The sequence below is a fragment of the Nymphaea colorata genome, chromosome 14 (assembly GCF_008831285.2).
Source record: "Nymphaea colorata isolate Beijing-Zhang1983 chromosome 14, ASM883128v2, whole genome shotgun sequence".
NCBI lineage: Eukaryota > Viridiplantae > Streptophyta > Magnoliopsida > Nymphaeales > Nymphaeaceae > Nymphaea > Nymphaea colorata.
This window is the reverse complement of record NC_045151.1, coordinates 1,353,902-1,372,475: the sequence shown is the minus strand read 5'-3', so window position 1 is coordinate 1,372,475 and position 18,574 is coordinate 1,353,902. Positions and strand designations below refer to the sequence as shown.

At 35.8% G+C, this 18,574-nt stretch overlaps 1 protein-coding gene across 2 annotated transcripts; it reads left to right on the top strand.

The window, feature by feature from the left end:
• Positions 1 to 2,023: 2,023 nt before the first annotated feature.
• On the top strand, positions 2,024 to 18,276 carry LOC116267498 (protein-tyrosine sulfotransferase-like). 2 transcript variants are annotated; one of them, XM_031649231.1, is made up of 13 exons: positions 2,024 to 2,114; positions 2,251 to 2,328; positions 6,354 to 6,546; positions 7,329 to 7,397; positions 8,036 to 8,327; positions 9,870 to 10,007; positions 10,679 to 10,783; positions 11,997 to 12,111; positions 12,773 to 12,825; positions 12,934 to 12,999; positions 13,374 to 13,493; positions 16,905 to 17,039; positions 18,033 to 18,276. In XM_031649231.1, the coding sequence occupies exons 2-13, from the start codon at positions 2,271 to 2,273 to the stop codon at positions 18,159 to 18,161; spliced, it is 1,473 nt and encodes a 490-aa protein (XP_031505091.1). In that variant the 5' UTR covers positions 2,024 to 2,114; positions 2,251 to 2,270; the 3' UTR covers positions 18,162 to 18,276. The 2 variants fall into 2 exon arrangements, with proteins under 2 accessions (XP_031505091.1, XP_031505090.1); XM_031649230.1 differs by having other exon boundaries at positions 11,997 to 12,138.
• Positions 18,277 to 18,574: the final 298 nt, after the last annotated feature.

The following is an 18,574-nucleotide window of genomic DNA, read 5'->3' as shown; positions in this document are numbered from 1 at the left end:
CTAAGGACTTCATTCCTATTCTTCCTCTAGAATTTGATTTTTCACTTTGAAGAAGCACATTATGCAATCCAAAATCCCCTTGCTTTATCAAAAATGTTGAAGAGAATATAAAGAATTTTGTAGAGCAAAAGGAAATGGCAATCAAAGGTACAAAACTGTAAATAACTTTGGTCCCCATTGATCTGTCTAAAATCATGCAGAGAAATCATCTCTTCACCGTCAATGAAACATCGGCATGGTTCCAGCCACCTTTACAACAAACTTTCCTTATCCCAGATCCCTTTGGGCTGTGGATGATCTAAAACAGCCACAGGTTGCTATGGGCTTATCATTTGTCACTAGAAAACTTCTCCGACAAGGAATTCAAAGATAACACGACTGCCAAGAATCTCATATTTGTCCTGTCAACCTTCTTCAGTTGATGAGAACCATTGCTTCTTCCATTGACCAAATAGGTTTCATTTAAACGGATAAGGATGAAATTCCTTTAAGAAAAACTCTATGAGAAGTTAGACAGTATTTGTTAAAACTACGAACAAGGTAATGACTGTGATAACTACGAATGCGGAGATGGTAATGAGAAAATGCCATTGGCATATATGGCTTGCATATGAAAGCTTCATTTATTTTTTGTACTTTTGAAGAAACTACATTAGAGTAATTCCTTACATCTACTATTTGTTATCAATAACAACTATTTTCTTTCCTCATGGCTGATTACTAACCAACTACACATGTTTTTCCTTTCTATATTCAATTAAAGTCACTTTTACTCAAAAAAATCAAATTGGATTCCCATGCATAAACTATTTATATTGTTTAAATTTTCCCGAGGTTATGAATCTGTATTCACAAGACATATTAAAAAATTATTAACGTAAGACGTATAGTTGGCGACGAATTGTCCAATTGTTGATCCATAGAAATATATATTTCCTGGCATTTATTTATGCCCTTTTTAGTATCAATTGTAACAGCATTGATCATATAGATGGATACGAAGACAAAAAAAAAAAAATCACCTTAGGAAAAACCTTAGGATACTACTTTTGCCACTACAGGAGAATAGCACCATTAGGGTCCCACTGTAAAGGTTTCACATTGAGACAATCAGGTAGAACACCAGCAGAGGCCAGCAATGCAATCAAATTCAATAATGCTTAATGGAGCCAATCACCAATAATGCTTCATTCTGGTGACCTTTATGTCATTTTTTGAAGCCCAAATCACACAAAGAACCGGGAGATATTTCCAAAAGCAAACTCATGGACAAAATCATCCTTTCCTTATGTGCGAAATCATCTTTTAACTTTCAAAACGCTCATGGAAAGACGGATGTTCAACTTATCATGAGATAAAAGGGCCCCTTTTTTGTCAATTCAGCAACAGTAAGCCAAAAAAAAAGCAAATTGACTATTTTGGTCAGTTTCCAAAAAGGAAACTTTTCTTTCTTTTTTTTTTTTCTTGACTCCAAGCAAGTTATATGTTATGACCCATAACAAGATGCCATGTGTTATGAACTAGAAATGACCAAATGCCCGTATCGATTAAATGAAAGATTCTCTCCTAGCTAGATGGTGAAAGAGAGACATGAAAGTTCAACCAAAGCGATGATCCAAGCACCTATTTCTGAGACCAATTGGAAAATGGTAGATAGTAAATTGTGTGTTTAATGCCATGGACATTCCTCATGTCATTTTGGCTCAATTTCAGATCTTATCAGGATGTCCATGGTCTGTCAGATGTGCCCCAACAAGGGTAAAAAGACATGAAGTCAGAGAAAAATGCCCAGTACTTTTTTAGAAGTAGCAAAAATGCCTTGGAATCCCTTTGGTGCACCTTTGTTTCATGCTAAATAGAAAAGACATTTTCCTAACTTTGAACACCTAAATCTAAAATGATAGCCAAAGGATGAACAGCATTAATTTTGTCCCTTTCTTGATAGTGAATAAAAAATTATTATGAGAACTTGGAACCCAACTAGCTTATAAAGTCTCAATGGTGGTAAGTTCTCTCTCACCTCATTTCTTTACTTCTTCCTTTTTCGCGTGTATTTGTTCTTTCTTCCTTCCCCAAATAGGGAACCACTTGTCACTAGTTTTTGTTAAGAAAAGGTATGTCCCTTTCTCTGGTACCAGAAGTTCCTCTTTGAGTTATTGGAGGATAAGGTTCCGCTTGATCAGAATCAGACAATGGAGTACCCTTCTTTTCTTTTTGGCAATGATAAGTAGGTTTTTTATCTTCTTGTAGGCTTGGAGGAAGTGAGAGAGATGGCTGGTTGGGCGGCCAAGAATTCTGTGGTGGTTCTGCTGGCAGCATGTGCATATGGTAACTTGAACAAATTTTCTTCTCAACCTCTCTTTGGCTTCTAAAACGTTGTGAATATGCTGCTTATATATTTGGATGATCAAAACCTTCAGCCTATCGATCGTATCGGCCAAAGATCCGATGATTGGAGGATTTAACCTTATAAATATGTGTGTATGTCTATGTGATTTCAACCCAACTAAATCTATTGGCAAATGGATTTTCTTTTCTGTCGCTAAAAGTACCAAAAATCGTTGCTAAATATCTTCAAAAACTGTGGCCAAACGAATAGTGTTTCTATAGTAATAAAAAATCGACGGCTCAAGTAGTTTAAAAACATAAATTTTTATACTACTGAAATGTTATCGCTATAAGAGCTGGCATTTACAAGTAAGTGTAGATTTTCTCGTTTCTGCTATCCTTTTCTTAAGGCGTTTTTGGTTTACCGTTTAGTTAGCAAGCAACCTTTGTTAATGACCCAGGTCACAGAGGCAGTAGGTAAGGCCTCAGGAACGACCATAGGTTGCGCACAGGTGTTTGAAAACTAAACCTAAAATCCTTATATATATATACATTCAAGATTGTTTATATATATATATATATATATATATATATATATATATATATACATTCACACACGCAAACACCCCATTCTCTTATGTGTTAAACTCCTAAAGAATAAACTGGGCAGTTGATCTTTTTCAAGATGGATGACTAGAAGAAATTCAAAAAGGAAAAAGGTGACAGGACAGGCTTCGACTTCATTATCATTTTCAAGTTTTCATTAAATACAATTGTACAGAGTTTTGGCCACTTGTGGACAAATGATTTTGCAACCACATGATCTTCAAAAGCTTTTAGAAGGTCCCCATACTTTTTCACCAAATAGCTTAGCTCATGCACTTTCAATTATGTCACATGAATGCACCAAAACAAACAAACAAACGCTGCACCTGCAATGATGCAACGTGATTGCAGTGCTGATTTAACGCATGTCACCTAATTCAGTCAACCTGAGTCGACTGTTTTTGTCTATACCCACTATTTTCAGAGGAAAAAAGTTATATGATCTGCACACACCTACACCCTTTGCTTCCGCAACCAGCTGGCAGCTACTAGGAAACAGCAATGGCAAAGTAACGACGTCAAATCTCTCTCTCTATATCAGCCAAGTGATGGGTAGCACAACCCATGGTCAAGTGGAGGATGCAATCTTGAGGAATATTGAGCTTGGATTAGGGATGCCATTATGGAGGCTAAATCAACCAGTTATTCTCCTTCTCTGTTCCTGCCATCCTCTCTCTCTCTCCCCTCCTCTCTCTGCTTCTCTCTTTTTATTAACCCCTTACTACTAGGGATGTTAATGGACCGGATTTGAATCAGGTATACCCAAAACCATATCCATTTTTAGATATTCAAATATTGATATTCAAAGTCGGATTCAAATACAAAAAAAAAAGGTTGTATTTGAACTGAATCTGAAATCAGATTTCACAATGTGAATCCAACCCGAATCTGATTTTTATATTCATATATGAATCCAAATCTGAATTTTGAACCAAATTTGACTGATTTTTAAAAAATGTAAGAACATTGGATATAGGATGTCTGTTTAAAAATAAATCCGATCTGAATCCATAGCCAAATCCTATCATATATTTATGTATATTCGAATCTGTGTCCGAATCCAATTGGGAATTATTTCTTGAATCCGAATCTGATTCTTAATAAAAAATGATCTTTTTTTCATATCTGACTTTTTCGGCGCCGCTCAATTGGATATCTGATCCAAACCGGATATATTGACAGCTCTACAATCTTTGTTTTTCAGAGTTTTTATCCTCCCTCACTAGGGTCTTGTTTTTTCAAATAATATAAAATTTTAAAATTGGACTAAAGTAACTTTCACATAAAATAAATATTTACAATAAAGTAAAAATATAAACAATAAGGCTATTATGTCCAACTATCACGCCTTATTTTGTTTAATTCCTGCTCCCAGCTGGCTTATGTGCTATGTGGGGCTGCACACGAGCCGAATGGAGCTTGAGTTGGGTCAGCTAGAACTCGTCTCGACTCAAAATGCTCGAGCTCAAACTTGAGTTTTGAACTTGACTCAAACTCGATAGAACAAGCTCGAGCTCAACTCGACAATACAATGGCGAGCTCGAACTCGACTTGTTTATGATAAGTATGTCTTGTTTCTTTTAACTTATTAACTCGATTAACCAGTTTAGTTGCTGCTTGTTTAACTATTTTCTATTATAACTCAACATTTATTATATAGTCGAGCGGAGTCTAGTTTAAATGAGTTGAGTTCTTATAACTCAAACTCAACTAGTTTAACATATTAAGCGTACATTTCAACTCGAGTTTGACTTGTTTATAAACGAGTTGAGTTCGAGTGAAGCTTGAGCTGGCTTGACTCATTGTGCAGCACTATAATGTTATTCCCTTCTGCCCGTGACAGTGGAGGGCATAGTAAACTACAACATGCTTTAGGCCACACCTGTGTGAAAATGTTTTACTTAGTACCTTTGTGCCAAACATTTAGACATAAACTGTCTACACCGAGCCTCTCATACCAACTAAGGAAAATAACTTCACTTCAGGTTAGAAAATGCACCTTTAGCCATCCTCAACAACCCCTTGCGATGCTGAGCTCATAGGAATAATTTGTACCGTCAATTTTAAGAAGATCATATAGTAGAGATTAAGTTTAAATATAGAAGTCAAGTTATTTTTTCAAAAGTCTGAAATACCCTTTAAAGAAGATAAGGGGTTGGTTTAAGAAAACTCATCCCTCTCTCTCTCTCTCTCTCTCTCTCACTCTCCTCTTTTGAAGGGTATCTCAGACTCTTAACAAATAACTTTACTTTTTTATTTACAACTTTATATCACTGCCTGATCTACATAGAATTAACAATCCAAATAATTCTCATTAAAGTCAGGTTTATGAGAGTTTGGCAAACAATTGAGTTATATAAATTACTTTTCCAACTAATCACTACATTTTGCTTATTAATGTAAATAATTAAGGAATTCAATTGCTGAAGTCAAACATTCTTTAATCACAATTTATCAATGTGAAGCATGTACACATATGTATTTTCACCTTTGATGAAAACAATCAAGTTATGTATGAAAATTATGGTTCCAACTAATCATTATGTGTTGCTTGTTAATGTAAATAAATAAGGAATTCGCTTGCTGAAGTCAAACATTCTTTAATCACAATTTATCAAATGAAGCTTACACACACACACATAAATATATGCAGACAATCAAGTTATATATAAATTATGTTTCCAACTAATCACTACGTTTTGCTCATTAATGTACACAATTGAGGAATTCAGTTGCTGAAGTCGAACATTCTTTAATCACAATTTACCAATTTAAAGCATATTCTGAGGAATAGTCAAGCATGGTTTGGCCATTATGAGTTTGAATATTTTCTACTTTTGTGCAACATTGGGACTCTCAAACTATACATCACCAGCTTGCAATGAAACATGATTTATAATTAGGCCCAAATATTTTTTGGGCTACCTGTTAAGGAACTTAGAGGGTTGAACCTCTAGAAACTCACATTCAGGCGATCCAATTAATAGTATTGCACCCATAAAATTTGACATCTAATGCAGACTAATCCAGGGATGCTAGCATTTTAATTACTAGTTGCGCTTTTACTTTGGGTGAGCTGGAGGATTAATCTCACTGCTGAACAAGAGCCGAATCCCCTCCTTCCTCTTGCCCCTAAGGTCTGGAACTACTCGGTACCAGGCAGCGAGATCTCAACATACTTCAACTTGCATGACCCACGCCATTTTATAATGCTGGAGCATAATCCCCAACTAGTCCAACTAGAGATGTGCCACATAACGCGTCTAAGCCCATTCATAAACATGCTGCATAATGCGCCTCAGCTCGTTTTTTTGAGCTATACCACTCAGGACATACTTTTATTTTCACTTATTTCTAATTTTCTTATATCCATTTCACTTGTCTTTTTATTTATGTAATAACTGTGTTGATTTGTGCAGCAATAAAGTTAATGGCATCCGCTTCTCCCTCGATGGAGGATGGTTTTGAGAGCTGTGAGAATATTGTCCAGAGTTGGGCAGATTCATCTTATGCTTCTGATGATGAGATCGAAGCAAAGCAATTAAGGAGCTTACACGACTTCCTTTTCTTCCTCCATGTACCCAGAACTGGGGGATTTGCATTAACAAAATGGCAAGTATTTATACTCTCTCTCTCTCTCTCTCTCTCTCTCTCTTTCTCTCTCTCACACGCACGCGCACACACACACACACTCACACACACATACATCTGCATGAGTATTTAGTTTGTCTTTTGAAGGTGGTGTGGTACTGGTCCTTCAATTATGTCATCCACATAAAATGTCCACACTCCACAGTGGTATCTAGTAATTTTAAGCTTTCTCTGGAAAATGTGACTACATAGATGAGCCGGAAATTAATGTAAAAATTCTAAGAAAAATGATTCGTATTGCAGCTAATTGAGCCGAAAATACAACAATTTTAACAAAAAAAATTTTAGTCATTATAAACTATTCGTATTGCAGCTAATTTAGTCTTTTGTGTGTGTGTGTGTGTATATATATATATATATATATATATTCATTTTAGTCATGACAAACTATTCGTATTGCAGCTAGTTTAGTCATGTGTATATTTAAAATGGTCAGTTTTGATCCAGTTCAGTTGACTGCACTGAACATGTTGTGTCCAAAGCATCAGCACAAGCATCGACATGGGTGTGGCAGCTGTTGAGGTGCTCCCATGTGATATAGTTATAGATCTTACAAATTTTTGAATTGGCCATCGAACTTGTATATTGTTCTATTATTCTCGACATACTTTTATGTACAAAAATTCATGCTATGTATAACTGCATATCATAAGTGTTTATTGAACTCTTGAAGGACCTCATCTCACTAACTGGTTGTGAATTTGTGCGCGATGTCCACCATCGATCATATTGGATGGTGCCAGCCTTCTCATGCAGCTCTATCATGACAAAGTCTGCCCCATCACATGTGACATGCAAGGGTGGGATTCAAGGTTAGGATACTCCATTGATCATCTACTAGTTTTAATCACAAGAGAGATAACTGGAAAATTTTGGGATATGAACTTGCTGAATCATTTCATTTCAACGAGAAATTAAAGGGAAAAGATTCAGATACTTCAACCATCTGTGATTTTTGGAAACTAATGTCTGTTCACTTGATTTCCAGAATTACCGCCTTGGGCATGCAGTGTTAGGAAAATGGATCTGATTCAAATCGGACATACCCTTAAACTGTGTCCACTTTTACGGATATGCGTACAAAGAAAAGTCATTTCTGAATCCGAATCTGATTTCACAATCCGAATTTGATTCTTACTTTCATATCTGAATCTGAATCCGATTTATGAACCAAATCTGGTCGATTTTCAAAATGTAAGAGCATTAGATATACGATATTTATTTAAAACTAAATCCGAACTGAATCCAATTCCAATCGGCTACTTATGTATATCAGAATCTAATCTGATTTATTAGTCCAATATTTTTTTTCCAAATCCGATTTTTTTTCAAAATGGTTTAGTCAGATATCTGTTACAGATAATATAGATTAACATCCTTATACAGTGTACGTTCTCATGTACTGCAAACATAAGAGATATACTAATATTGGGTCTTGTTTCTAATGCAGAAAACCAAAGTGCAGAGTGCATAATGCACATGGTGACTATAGCCTGCTGTCCAAATTGCCAAAGAAAAGGACTTCAGTGGTGACTATGGTGCGCCACCCGCTGGATCGAGTGATCAGCATATATGAGTTGTCCACAGTAAGGGCGGCTAGGTATCTGCTTTATCCAAACATGACTTCGGCCACGGAAGCGGCAGAAAGACAATGCTATGAGCGGCCTCATGATGTGTGTCTCTTGGATATGTGGCCGTTTAAGCATTTGATGCCAAGGTTGGCAGTGGAGCTTTTTGCAAGGGTAAGCTCGATGATAAAATATTTGATAATGTTCACGAATTTTAGACTTAATTTGCTTTCTCATGATGAGGAATGCACAACAAGCGAGGCTGAGCTCAGGCTGAAGATCAGCCAGATCAAGCTCTGCCCAAGTCACATATTGCTCGGGTCAAGTTCGAGTTGAGCTTCATAAGGTGGGCTCGAGCTTGACTCAGTAAACCGAGACCGTGTTCGAGAATGACTCGATTAAACTTATGTGATTTGATTCATATATATATTTTTTAAAATGAAAATGAAAACAAAAAAAGAAAGTGTTGAAATTCATAAAAAATTACTAACGTGCTCCTGGATATTGCATAAAAATAAGACATGATCTGAGTCGAGTTTAAACAAGTGGAGCTCATGTAACTTCAAATTGACTTGTTTTAACTCGAATTTTAACTTAACCTCGAGCTTGAGTCTTACATGAGCTAGTTTGGGTTGAGTTGGGTTGACTAGTTGCATATCCTTACTCATGATGCATCTTCTGTATATACTTCATGATAAAATACTTGCAACTGTTCTTAATTGTTTGGCAATATCCATGGAAGCCCATGATTGTCTTTGAAGAATTCACGTGGTGGACTTTTGATGATTAAATTTTTCATTAACGCATGAGAGAGAGAGAGAGAGAGATCAGAGGCCTTGCTTTGTAGTACCCTAGAATAATTCAAGTGCTGTTTGTTAAAAATTGGATGCTATTGGTTGCTTTCCTTAATTGCACAAAATAGACAGGGGATGCATTTTTTTTTTCATTCTTTTACTTACTATTTTTCTTAGACTTTTAATTTTTCAAAATTGTATGAACTGTAACATTTATTTGGGGGGCACCATTTATCTAAAAGAATTTTGTGGGCCGATAAGTTATTCTTTCCACGCCTAATGATATTGGCAAAATATTAATTGATTTGCTTAGTTGTTCATTTTACCATAACAGCCACAATCGGTTCTGCAGTTGAGAGCTTGCATGATTTTCCAACTGTGATTACTAGACTCTGGAATATCATGACCTTCTAACTTTGATATCAGTTACTGACGGAACAATTTTTTTTTCATGGAAGTAGGGATGCACTATGAGTGAGCCAAACTTGAACTGAGTCGAGCTTTAAGACATGACATTTAAACTCGTTTAAACCAATGACATTTGATTCTTATATTTTTTTTTCTTCAAATGAAAATGAAAACCACAAAAAGGGTGTTAAAATTTAACAAAAATTACTGGCATGCCCCTCAGGATTAACAAACAGGGAAGACACAAGGCAAATCTAGCTCGCGTAACTCAAACTCCACTTGTTTATGCCTTGAGTTTTAACTCAAGCTCGTGCTCGAATTGGCTCGACTCGTTGTGCATCCCTAGATGGAAGACACTACTTGAGTACAAATTATATTGATAGTCCTCTAAAGATTAAACTTGTGTCGAGCCCGAGTTGGCTTCACACTTTGTCCATCACTACATGGAAGACTCTATTTTAGTACACATTCTATATGTAGTCCTCTAATTGGCATGACTATAATTTTTGTGCAGAGGGATGCTAGGAGAAATCAAAGCATGATGAGTGAAGAGATAAACCCATACAACATAAACCAAATTGCCATGCCATTACATGATTTTGTCAATGATCCACTTGTCCATGAGCTGGTACATAATGCCATAACTTTGCAGGTATAACTATTCATTCTTTATGTATTATACATATTAATGAAGCCAGTTTATTCTATGACCTTAATTGCTAGTTCACTTACAGACAGAGCAGGTCCTAAAAAGCAGTCAGTTTCTGTTTCGAATCCCTAAGGTATCAACTCTTTGTACTGCAAAAGGGTATGGTGAATCCACAGACACACAAGTTGAATCGGTGTGGGGGTGGCACCCTGAAGCACCAAAAGCAGGCTTCGCATTCGAAGGGAATGGGGGGTACGGGGTGACATTTGGCTCTCTTTAGGGCGGTGGGATGAAATACCTCTTGCTCATTCGGGCCTTAGTTGTCATTCACTTGCTTTGCATTTATCCATGTAAAAGGAAAGATTTTGAATTTAAATGATATCTTAGGCCACTAAATAAGAACAGAAGAGCTTCATTCAAGCCCTCAACTGCAAGTCATAATCTCAAAAAAGCCCTTTTCTCGGATTGTCCTGATACATGTCTCCATCCAAACATAACAGAGTGTTAAAGTAATCTGAGAAGGGATTATAGGTTCCCCATGATAAACAAGCTAGATAAGTTTCTCACCCAAAGAGTAACTTTTTGGACATAACTCTTAAACCAGTTACTTCTTTTCATGATCTAACTATAGAAAATTCACTTAAGCTTTTGTTCATGTTTGTTTCTTACGTTAGGTAGCAGGATTGACAGAGAAATCTTGTTTAGAAGAGTCGCATGCAATTCGCCATTGCCTAAGAATGCACCCCTCACTCGGCAATTATGTATGTGATGTTGCAAAGGTAAGCATTCACAAGATGAAATTACAAATTAAATACTTCGTTATTTATGAGATCATTACTCATAAATTACAACATTTTACATGGAAAATCACACTTTTCAATGCAAATTTAGGGATGTTAATAGCTCAAATTTGGTTTAAATATAGATATTACTTTCTCCTACTGAGTGGAGCATGATGACAATGCTAATTGAATTGTCACCAAGTTGGACTTAAATTCAAATTAATGTTATTATGTCAGTTATTATTTGAATTGAATTAGTAGTGTTTTGTGAAATTAAGTTGAAATCCATCAGGTCCAGCAAAAAAAGCCATGCATTGAAATTAATGCAGGTCGTCAATCAGATATGATTTTCTTACATAATCCAAGTAGTCACACCCCATATTTGAGCTAATATAAGGACTGGTTGACCTTCGTACTATTGACATCATTAGGAAAACTGGGGTTAGTTAATTAGACCCCAGCTGGACTGCATTGTGATAAAAGACGTGAACCTTGGTATTCATCAATTCCTTACCTTTTGATCAACTGAAAAAAGAATTTAATTAGTCTAACCCTTTAGTCCAGTGGATGAACATTTTGGGGTATAGGGATGTTAATATATCTGATTTGAATCAAATATCCAACTAAACTATTCTAGAAAATCGGATATGGAAAGCAATTTTGATATTCGATTTAGAAACCTGATCAGATTGGATTCAGGAAATGACATCCGATCGGATTCGGATTCAGATATATGTATATATATCTGATCGGGATTCAGATTTGGATCAGATTAAGTTTTAAATAAATATCCTATATCCCATGCTCTTACATTTTGAATCGGTTGGATTTTGTTCAAAATTCAGATTTGGACTGTGAACTGAGATTTCAGACTCAAATTCAAATATGTTTTTTTTCTCGTCTGTATTCATATATGAAAATGTGAATATCTGAAGAAAACAGATACGATTAAGAGTATATCCTATTTGAATCTGATCTAAAGACATCCCTAAATGGGTGGTGAGCAAGTGATAAGAACTTAATGTGAAAGATGTCAGGTTGAACTCCCTAGATCAAGTCTTCAGTTTGCCATTTTGTAAACAAAACTGTCCCATATGATGCCCATCCTCATAAGTCTTGCTAGTCATGGTATTGCTTATTGTAGGGTTCCTTGGTATGGGAAAAAAAGAAGAAAAAAAAAAGTAAACTTATTGTAACTACAACGTTTCAGAAAAGGTTGGACAAAATGTTCTTCGTTGGCCTCACGGAAAAACACAGAGAGTCAATGGAAATGTTTGCACAAAGTATTGAAGTTGAGCTACAATCACTCACAACAACATCTCAAGGTAATGACGCATCGGACAATGACACAGGTACAATATCTACTCAGTAATTTACACGTTTGAAAGAATAAAAGAGTTTTTATGATTACATGCAACATGTAGCTGTGGTTATAAATTACCTCTTTCTAGTACATCCATTAAACAACATAAATTTGGAGAAATCACCCCCAATTCTTCAGCCGTTACTGTAACCCATCACCTCAATCTATATGATAATCCTCAACCATTTTTCATGCATTTGACCTCTCTCTCTCCCCCGCTCTTTCTCTTTCTCCATCTACATATGGAAATGAATAGGGAAGCACATTGTACAAACTACAGTGTTGATGTAGTGGAAAATAATAAATGATGTAAATCCTCATTAAATAGAAAATAATGATCAATCTATACATATATTTCAATTGAGATTATACACCAATGAGTTTTTTTATGCATTTAACACTGAGTACTTTTGAACAACCTATGGTTGATTCATTTTTGTTATATAAAATTTTACAAATGACAATCTTAAAAACAATCAGGTGGTTTCACTGCATTCGTTGCCTAGTAAAAAAGAAAAAAGGGCTTTTTTAGGGCCTCATACTTGGGGAACCTTTGGAAAACTAGGTATATGATTGAATGAGATATAAAAGCTGAATTTTGTGCTTGTGATTTTTTGTTACAGAAAAAAACTCTTCACTTACTGATGTTGAGATTGAAAAGTTCAATATCCAGCAGGTAAAATATATGTGTCAGACAATTAGATAATAAGTTTTATTTTGTTTATGCTAGTACTTGAAGAGTGTTATTTATAGGCTAACAAAGTTTCTTCTTATTGTGTTCTAGAATCTCTTTACTGCAAAATACGGACAAAAGTTCCTGTTAGGGAATCCCAATACATCGAATGGAAATGTAAGTATATGTTTTTTATGTGCATTTTAAGCTAGAATTACAATTAGGGCATGTTTGATAGCTTTGGATGTCAAATCCAAGGTTGATCCGAAATCCTGTCTATGTGAGGCCCACAAGAGAGAACAAACATTGGATTCCAAATCTACAGAAAAATATGGATTTGAGATCCTCAATTCATGGCCAAAACCTCCGATTTAAGATCCTCAGTGATCTCAAATCACCTTGGACCTCAATCGGTGGTAATTTAAAAGATGCCCTCTTAAAGGTACATAAAATACAAAATAAGAAACTAAATAAAGAAACTTCGGAAGACAACCTCTCGAATGCACAAATTTTTATTATGTACTAAACCAAATCTGTTTTATATGTAGCAGATGACTGTTGAAAAATTGATGGAGGCTTATGATGCATGTGCGCCCAGACTACAAGAACTTCGAACTTTCGAGTATACACATTTTTTGAAGGAAGTTTATCCTATCAATTTCTCAAAGAAGGTAACCATGCATGGCAAACAATCATAGCTAAAGGCACAAACAACTTGTAAACTCTAGTGGAAGGATTAGGACAAGCATACTGCTAAAAGGTCATAGGTGAATGAGAACACTTAAGGGTTGTTTGGCTGAAAGGACACTATGTTAGTGTCCCATAAATCTGCTCAATGATTGGGCCAGATTTATGAACCATTAATTCTAGTGTTCCATGAATCTGTCCCAACCTTTGGTCTGATTCATGTTAGTAACATTATGATGTTGTCCAATTGTACTTAACCAAAAAATTGGTTAGATTCATTGGGCAATTAAAAAAATGTTTTATGAATCTGCCTTTTTTTAGTTATATTTATGAAACAGTAACAATGTATTACTGATGTCAAACAGCCCCTCTTAATGTCAAAACATTGTGGGGTAACCCATGAACAAAGGGTCAGAATATTAACTAGGGAATAGTAATTGTATAGAAGAGGTAAGGGCCCATTATGCAAAAACCTTCAAGTTTATCAATGGCACAATTTTTGCGAATGCATCATCTTGCAAATATGAATGTAGTCTGTAGGTTGGACTCACTCCAGATCTAGTGCCATTGAATCTGGCCTAATTGGATCTATTATAATTGGTTACAGACTCAAACTTGAGTTCAAACTTGAATTTCTAAAAGTAGAATATGATCCATTTGTCATATGATCTGACATTTACATGTAATCTGGTTGGATCTTTTGGAGATGCTGACTTAGGTTCAGCCTTGAAAACTACATCTGATTTTGATAATCATATGGATCCTAATTCCTTACTGGCCGAGTTGTTTGCCAAATGGAACACTTTGTTAGGGTTCCATAAATCTATCTTGAAGACTGGAGTACATTCATGGACACTTAAAAACAATTTTCTATGAATCTTCTCCAATCTTTGGGATAGGTTCATGGAATACCCACGATGTTTTCTACCTTTTTAATGACCCCTTATTGGCTGTTTGGGAGTAGTAACAATATATTAATGTCTTATTAACCTAACCTAAAAATCGGTTAGGTTCATTGGACACTTAAAAAAAAATTCTATGAATCTGGCCCCTTTTTTGGAGTAGATTTATCAATGTGTTGGGGGGGGGGAGGAGTAGAGAGAGAGAGAGAGAGAGAAAGGCACTTGACCATCTTAATGTAGCAGACCAACATTAGATATGGAACTGTGCAAGGCATATTGACACATCTTTTTATAGAATGATTGAAAAAGTGAATAAATAAATTTACATTAAGATGCAACTTTCTTTTGTCTCCACTTTTGTGTTCTTGAGATGACTTGTTCAACTTTTTTCATGAGAACTGAATTTGAATTACTTTGTAGAATAACTCGATAAGAAGTTCAACAGTTTTTACACTTTGTAAACTACAAAGTTCATCAGCACACTTCAAGCGAACTAATCCAAAAAATAAATGCTAAGATTTTTAACCATGCACGTAGGTCTTCTTTATGGTTTAAATAGTAGAAAATCATTTGAAAACTGATTTCTAAATTTTGCATAATTGCACATAAACATCATTTTTGCACATGAATTAACAGCACTGTGTTCCGTGGGACCTTGCTCAACAGATATTTAAAGATAACACGTTACATTGTGTTCCATCAAACTTCACTCAACTAATTTTTTATAAAAATAAAAAAATGAGAAAAAACATAAATAATCACCAAACCTTTTTTACAACTATTTTTTTTCACCATAGTTTGTTGTTTGAATACTCTTAAGGAGAGATGAGTGCCCATTTTTGCTTATTTTGCTTTGGGATGGCTTTTTTTCAAAATTTATCGTGCCTATTTGTTTTGTATCCTTTTCATTTTGCATTCACAAAAAAGTTTTTTTTTTTTTGTTTTTTTAAGATTTGTCATCACAAAAGTGTATGTTATAGAGGGATTTTTAAAGTTTCTCTAGCTTTTTCTCTTTTTGGAAGGGGAAGGAGGGATACCTTCAAGAGTCCGAAACCTCTCTTCTTTCCTCCCACCTTTGAGGTGTACGGCTACTTCAGACCTGGGAGGGAAGTGGAACACATATCAACTAGAGTGTTGTGTATCCACAGTTTACAGTCCATAAGAGTAGCACCTATAGGAGTTGAACTGCCCATCAGATTTTCACTAGCCTGGCCCGACCACCGGTTATGCTATGTCCCTCAGGACCTAGGTTTCTTTTAAGAAAACAAAGATTTTTTTGATTTGTACTTGAGCTAGCCTCAAGCATGAAATTCTACTTGACAATGTGATAATGATCAGGGCCTTGTTTTCCAATTGGCGACTTTAACAAAGGCATCTCAAGTAGCACCACAAGGTTCGGGATAGGTTGGACTGGAAGCCACTTTTTGGTTTGATCTCCATGGGTGTCAACCCCTTGTGCAAACAAAAACAGCCGTAAACCCTGGGGTGAGGGATATGTGGGGAGCCTTGACTCTTCTTTTCTTTACAGAACAAAGTGCCTATTGAGTTTGCTTTATCCAAAAGGTCTTCAATTTCTAATCCAGATTAGTTTGTCCATATGAACCACTAATGTCAAAAAATGACAAAATTGAGAAAGAGAGAGTGCGTCGTTTTTTTTTTTTTGTGTATTGCGGACCTTTCAATCAAATCATGTGTATGTTGTGTTATCTCTTCATTCACCTCTCTAATTTCATTCTTCTTTTGTTAGAGTCATTTGTTATGTTTATCCTATGGCAAATTATTGTAGTTATACTTTGTCAACCTCACAACTTAATTAGACAATAGGAATGATTATATGTACATATATGTACTTTTGCCATTACTCTCATGCTTGAAATGGCTGGGAATCCATCAACTTGATGTGAAGGAAAGGAAAATTTCAAGAACTTAGTTCTTGCTCTGCAAAATTTTTTTGATTATTGAACCAAGTAGTTGTTAGTTTATCACAATAAACTTAGTTGGATTGTGGGTGAGTTGTCGCTTTGTCCTCACTGACTAGTGATTTCAGCTAGAGGCTTCCATTGTTGACTGGGCATGGCAGAGAGAAAATCACTAATGATGTTCAATTGTCAAGTCCATTAGTGTCGCTGACCAAGTGTTAGCGATAGGAAATATTGATGGTGGCCAACCCTCAGTAAAGATGGTCTCCAACCATGCTAATTACTGATGCAGTATGATCATCACTAAGTCCAATTCAATGATGATGGCCCCATTGTCACAAATGAGATTCATTTTTGGTGGGTGTATATTTTGTCACGAAATAAATTACCCATGCTACTTTCATTGATGGTTCCATTGGTGTTGAATTATAGTCAGTAAATCCTACTTGTGATGTTTTTACAATGTCCCTGATTCTACCCGTTTCTCATAGTGATTAGGTAATCGAGTTTATCATAGTGGCTAAAAGTTCAACAGATATATTCAACTTTTTGTATTTGCTGTTTGATTTTGCAGGCACGCAAACAAATCCAAGATAGTATCATTCAACAGATATTATTGTTTAACAAACTTGACATAGAGCTTCACAAGCATGCCGAGGCCATTTTCAAACAACAGCATGAACGTTTGAAACAAAGATTAAACAAAGTGGTCTGTATTCCTTTGGTCTTGCAATTTGAAAAATAGAAACATATTAGGTTTGTTCCATTTTAGAATGTTCAATTTATTGTTTCTTCGTTTGCATTTTTGGGTGAGTGGGCTTTCCCACCACTCGGCAAAAGGCCAAAGGCCCCATCCAACCCCTACAATCTTCCGAAGGTACAAGGCCTCCTTTTGGTACATTAGGGTGCCAACCACGCTGCATTTCAACTTATATTTTGGTGGCCTTCAACTTATGTGTAAGTTTCAGCTAACTTCAACAAAACCACATAATGTGGCATGTAGAAATGTATTCTTGGCAATATCATGGGGTCATCCATTCACTATGTTATGGTTACTCAAAGCAAGTGAGGAAATTACATTGCAGTATCGATAAACTCATTTACTACTTGCTAGATCTCACTCTAAAGAAAAGGTAGCATGCTTACATTGCAAAGAGTAACGTACTGCGTGAGAAAATTGAGGCTGTAAACCAATTCATGCCACTAAAGCTGTCATAGGGTAACAATTTTACAGGTAAGGGTTACTCATATTTTAAGTTTCAAACTTTAAGGAGCACCATATAAAAAACAGTAAAATGGAATGAAGTATCAATAGGTAAATTTAAACCAATTTTATCAGCTCCGTGTGCCATTGCCCACAACGGCCACAATGTGGCTCCCCAATGTATGAAAACTCAAACACATATATTATACAATCATTGAGTTTGACACCACAATTTTGTGGCATAACAACCTTATGAAGAGTATACTACTTTGAGCTTTCCATATCTCAGAGATTGCTCACACCCAAACACACACAATGTAAAATGCCTTTTCTTTCGAGTCCACTTGGTGCATTGGATTTTGTCTTATAAGAAATAAAACATTTTTGCACTATTCTGCTATCTTCTTGAGAGGTTAAAATTTTACAAGATTTTATTGTTGTTGTGTGGTCCAAACAAAATTAACCAAAGTGCATCTATTGTCTTTTTGATTGGTGCAGGTGAGCCAAAAGGTTAGCAGCACAAGCAATTGGTTGTCTAAAAAGGTTGTTGCTGGTACAGTACTTCTAAGCATTCTTGCTCTCCTCCTTTACGCACAACAGGCACGTTCAAAGCTCAAGGATAATTAATCATCCTTCTATTTCAGATGCCGAAGACCATAAGTTTCTTGTTATATACTTTTGGCTCTCTAAGGTGCTTAAGGTTATTAGGTCTAATGACCGATATTGGAACCTGATTTTGGTTATGGACCTTCTTATATATCTAATGTTCACTAAATTTTGAATTTCTAACTAAACAAAATGGAGTCCCCGAGGAGTTTGGTATAATAGCTTGGGGTGGGGGCTAGTCTTCATTTAAAGTGCAGTTAGAAGTGTCAACCTCCAATGTTACAAAAAGGGGGTCACTGATGTGCAAGTTGAAGTTCAATAAGAAGGGTGCCTTGAGGCACAAAAAATAAGCCATATATCCTAGAACACCTTAAAATGTGTTGTAGGAATCTACCTCAACTTTTAGAGTAGATTGTTGAGGCGGATTCGTAGAA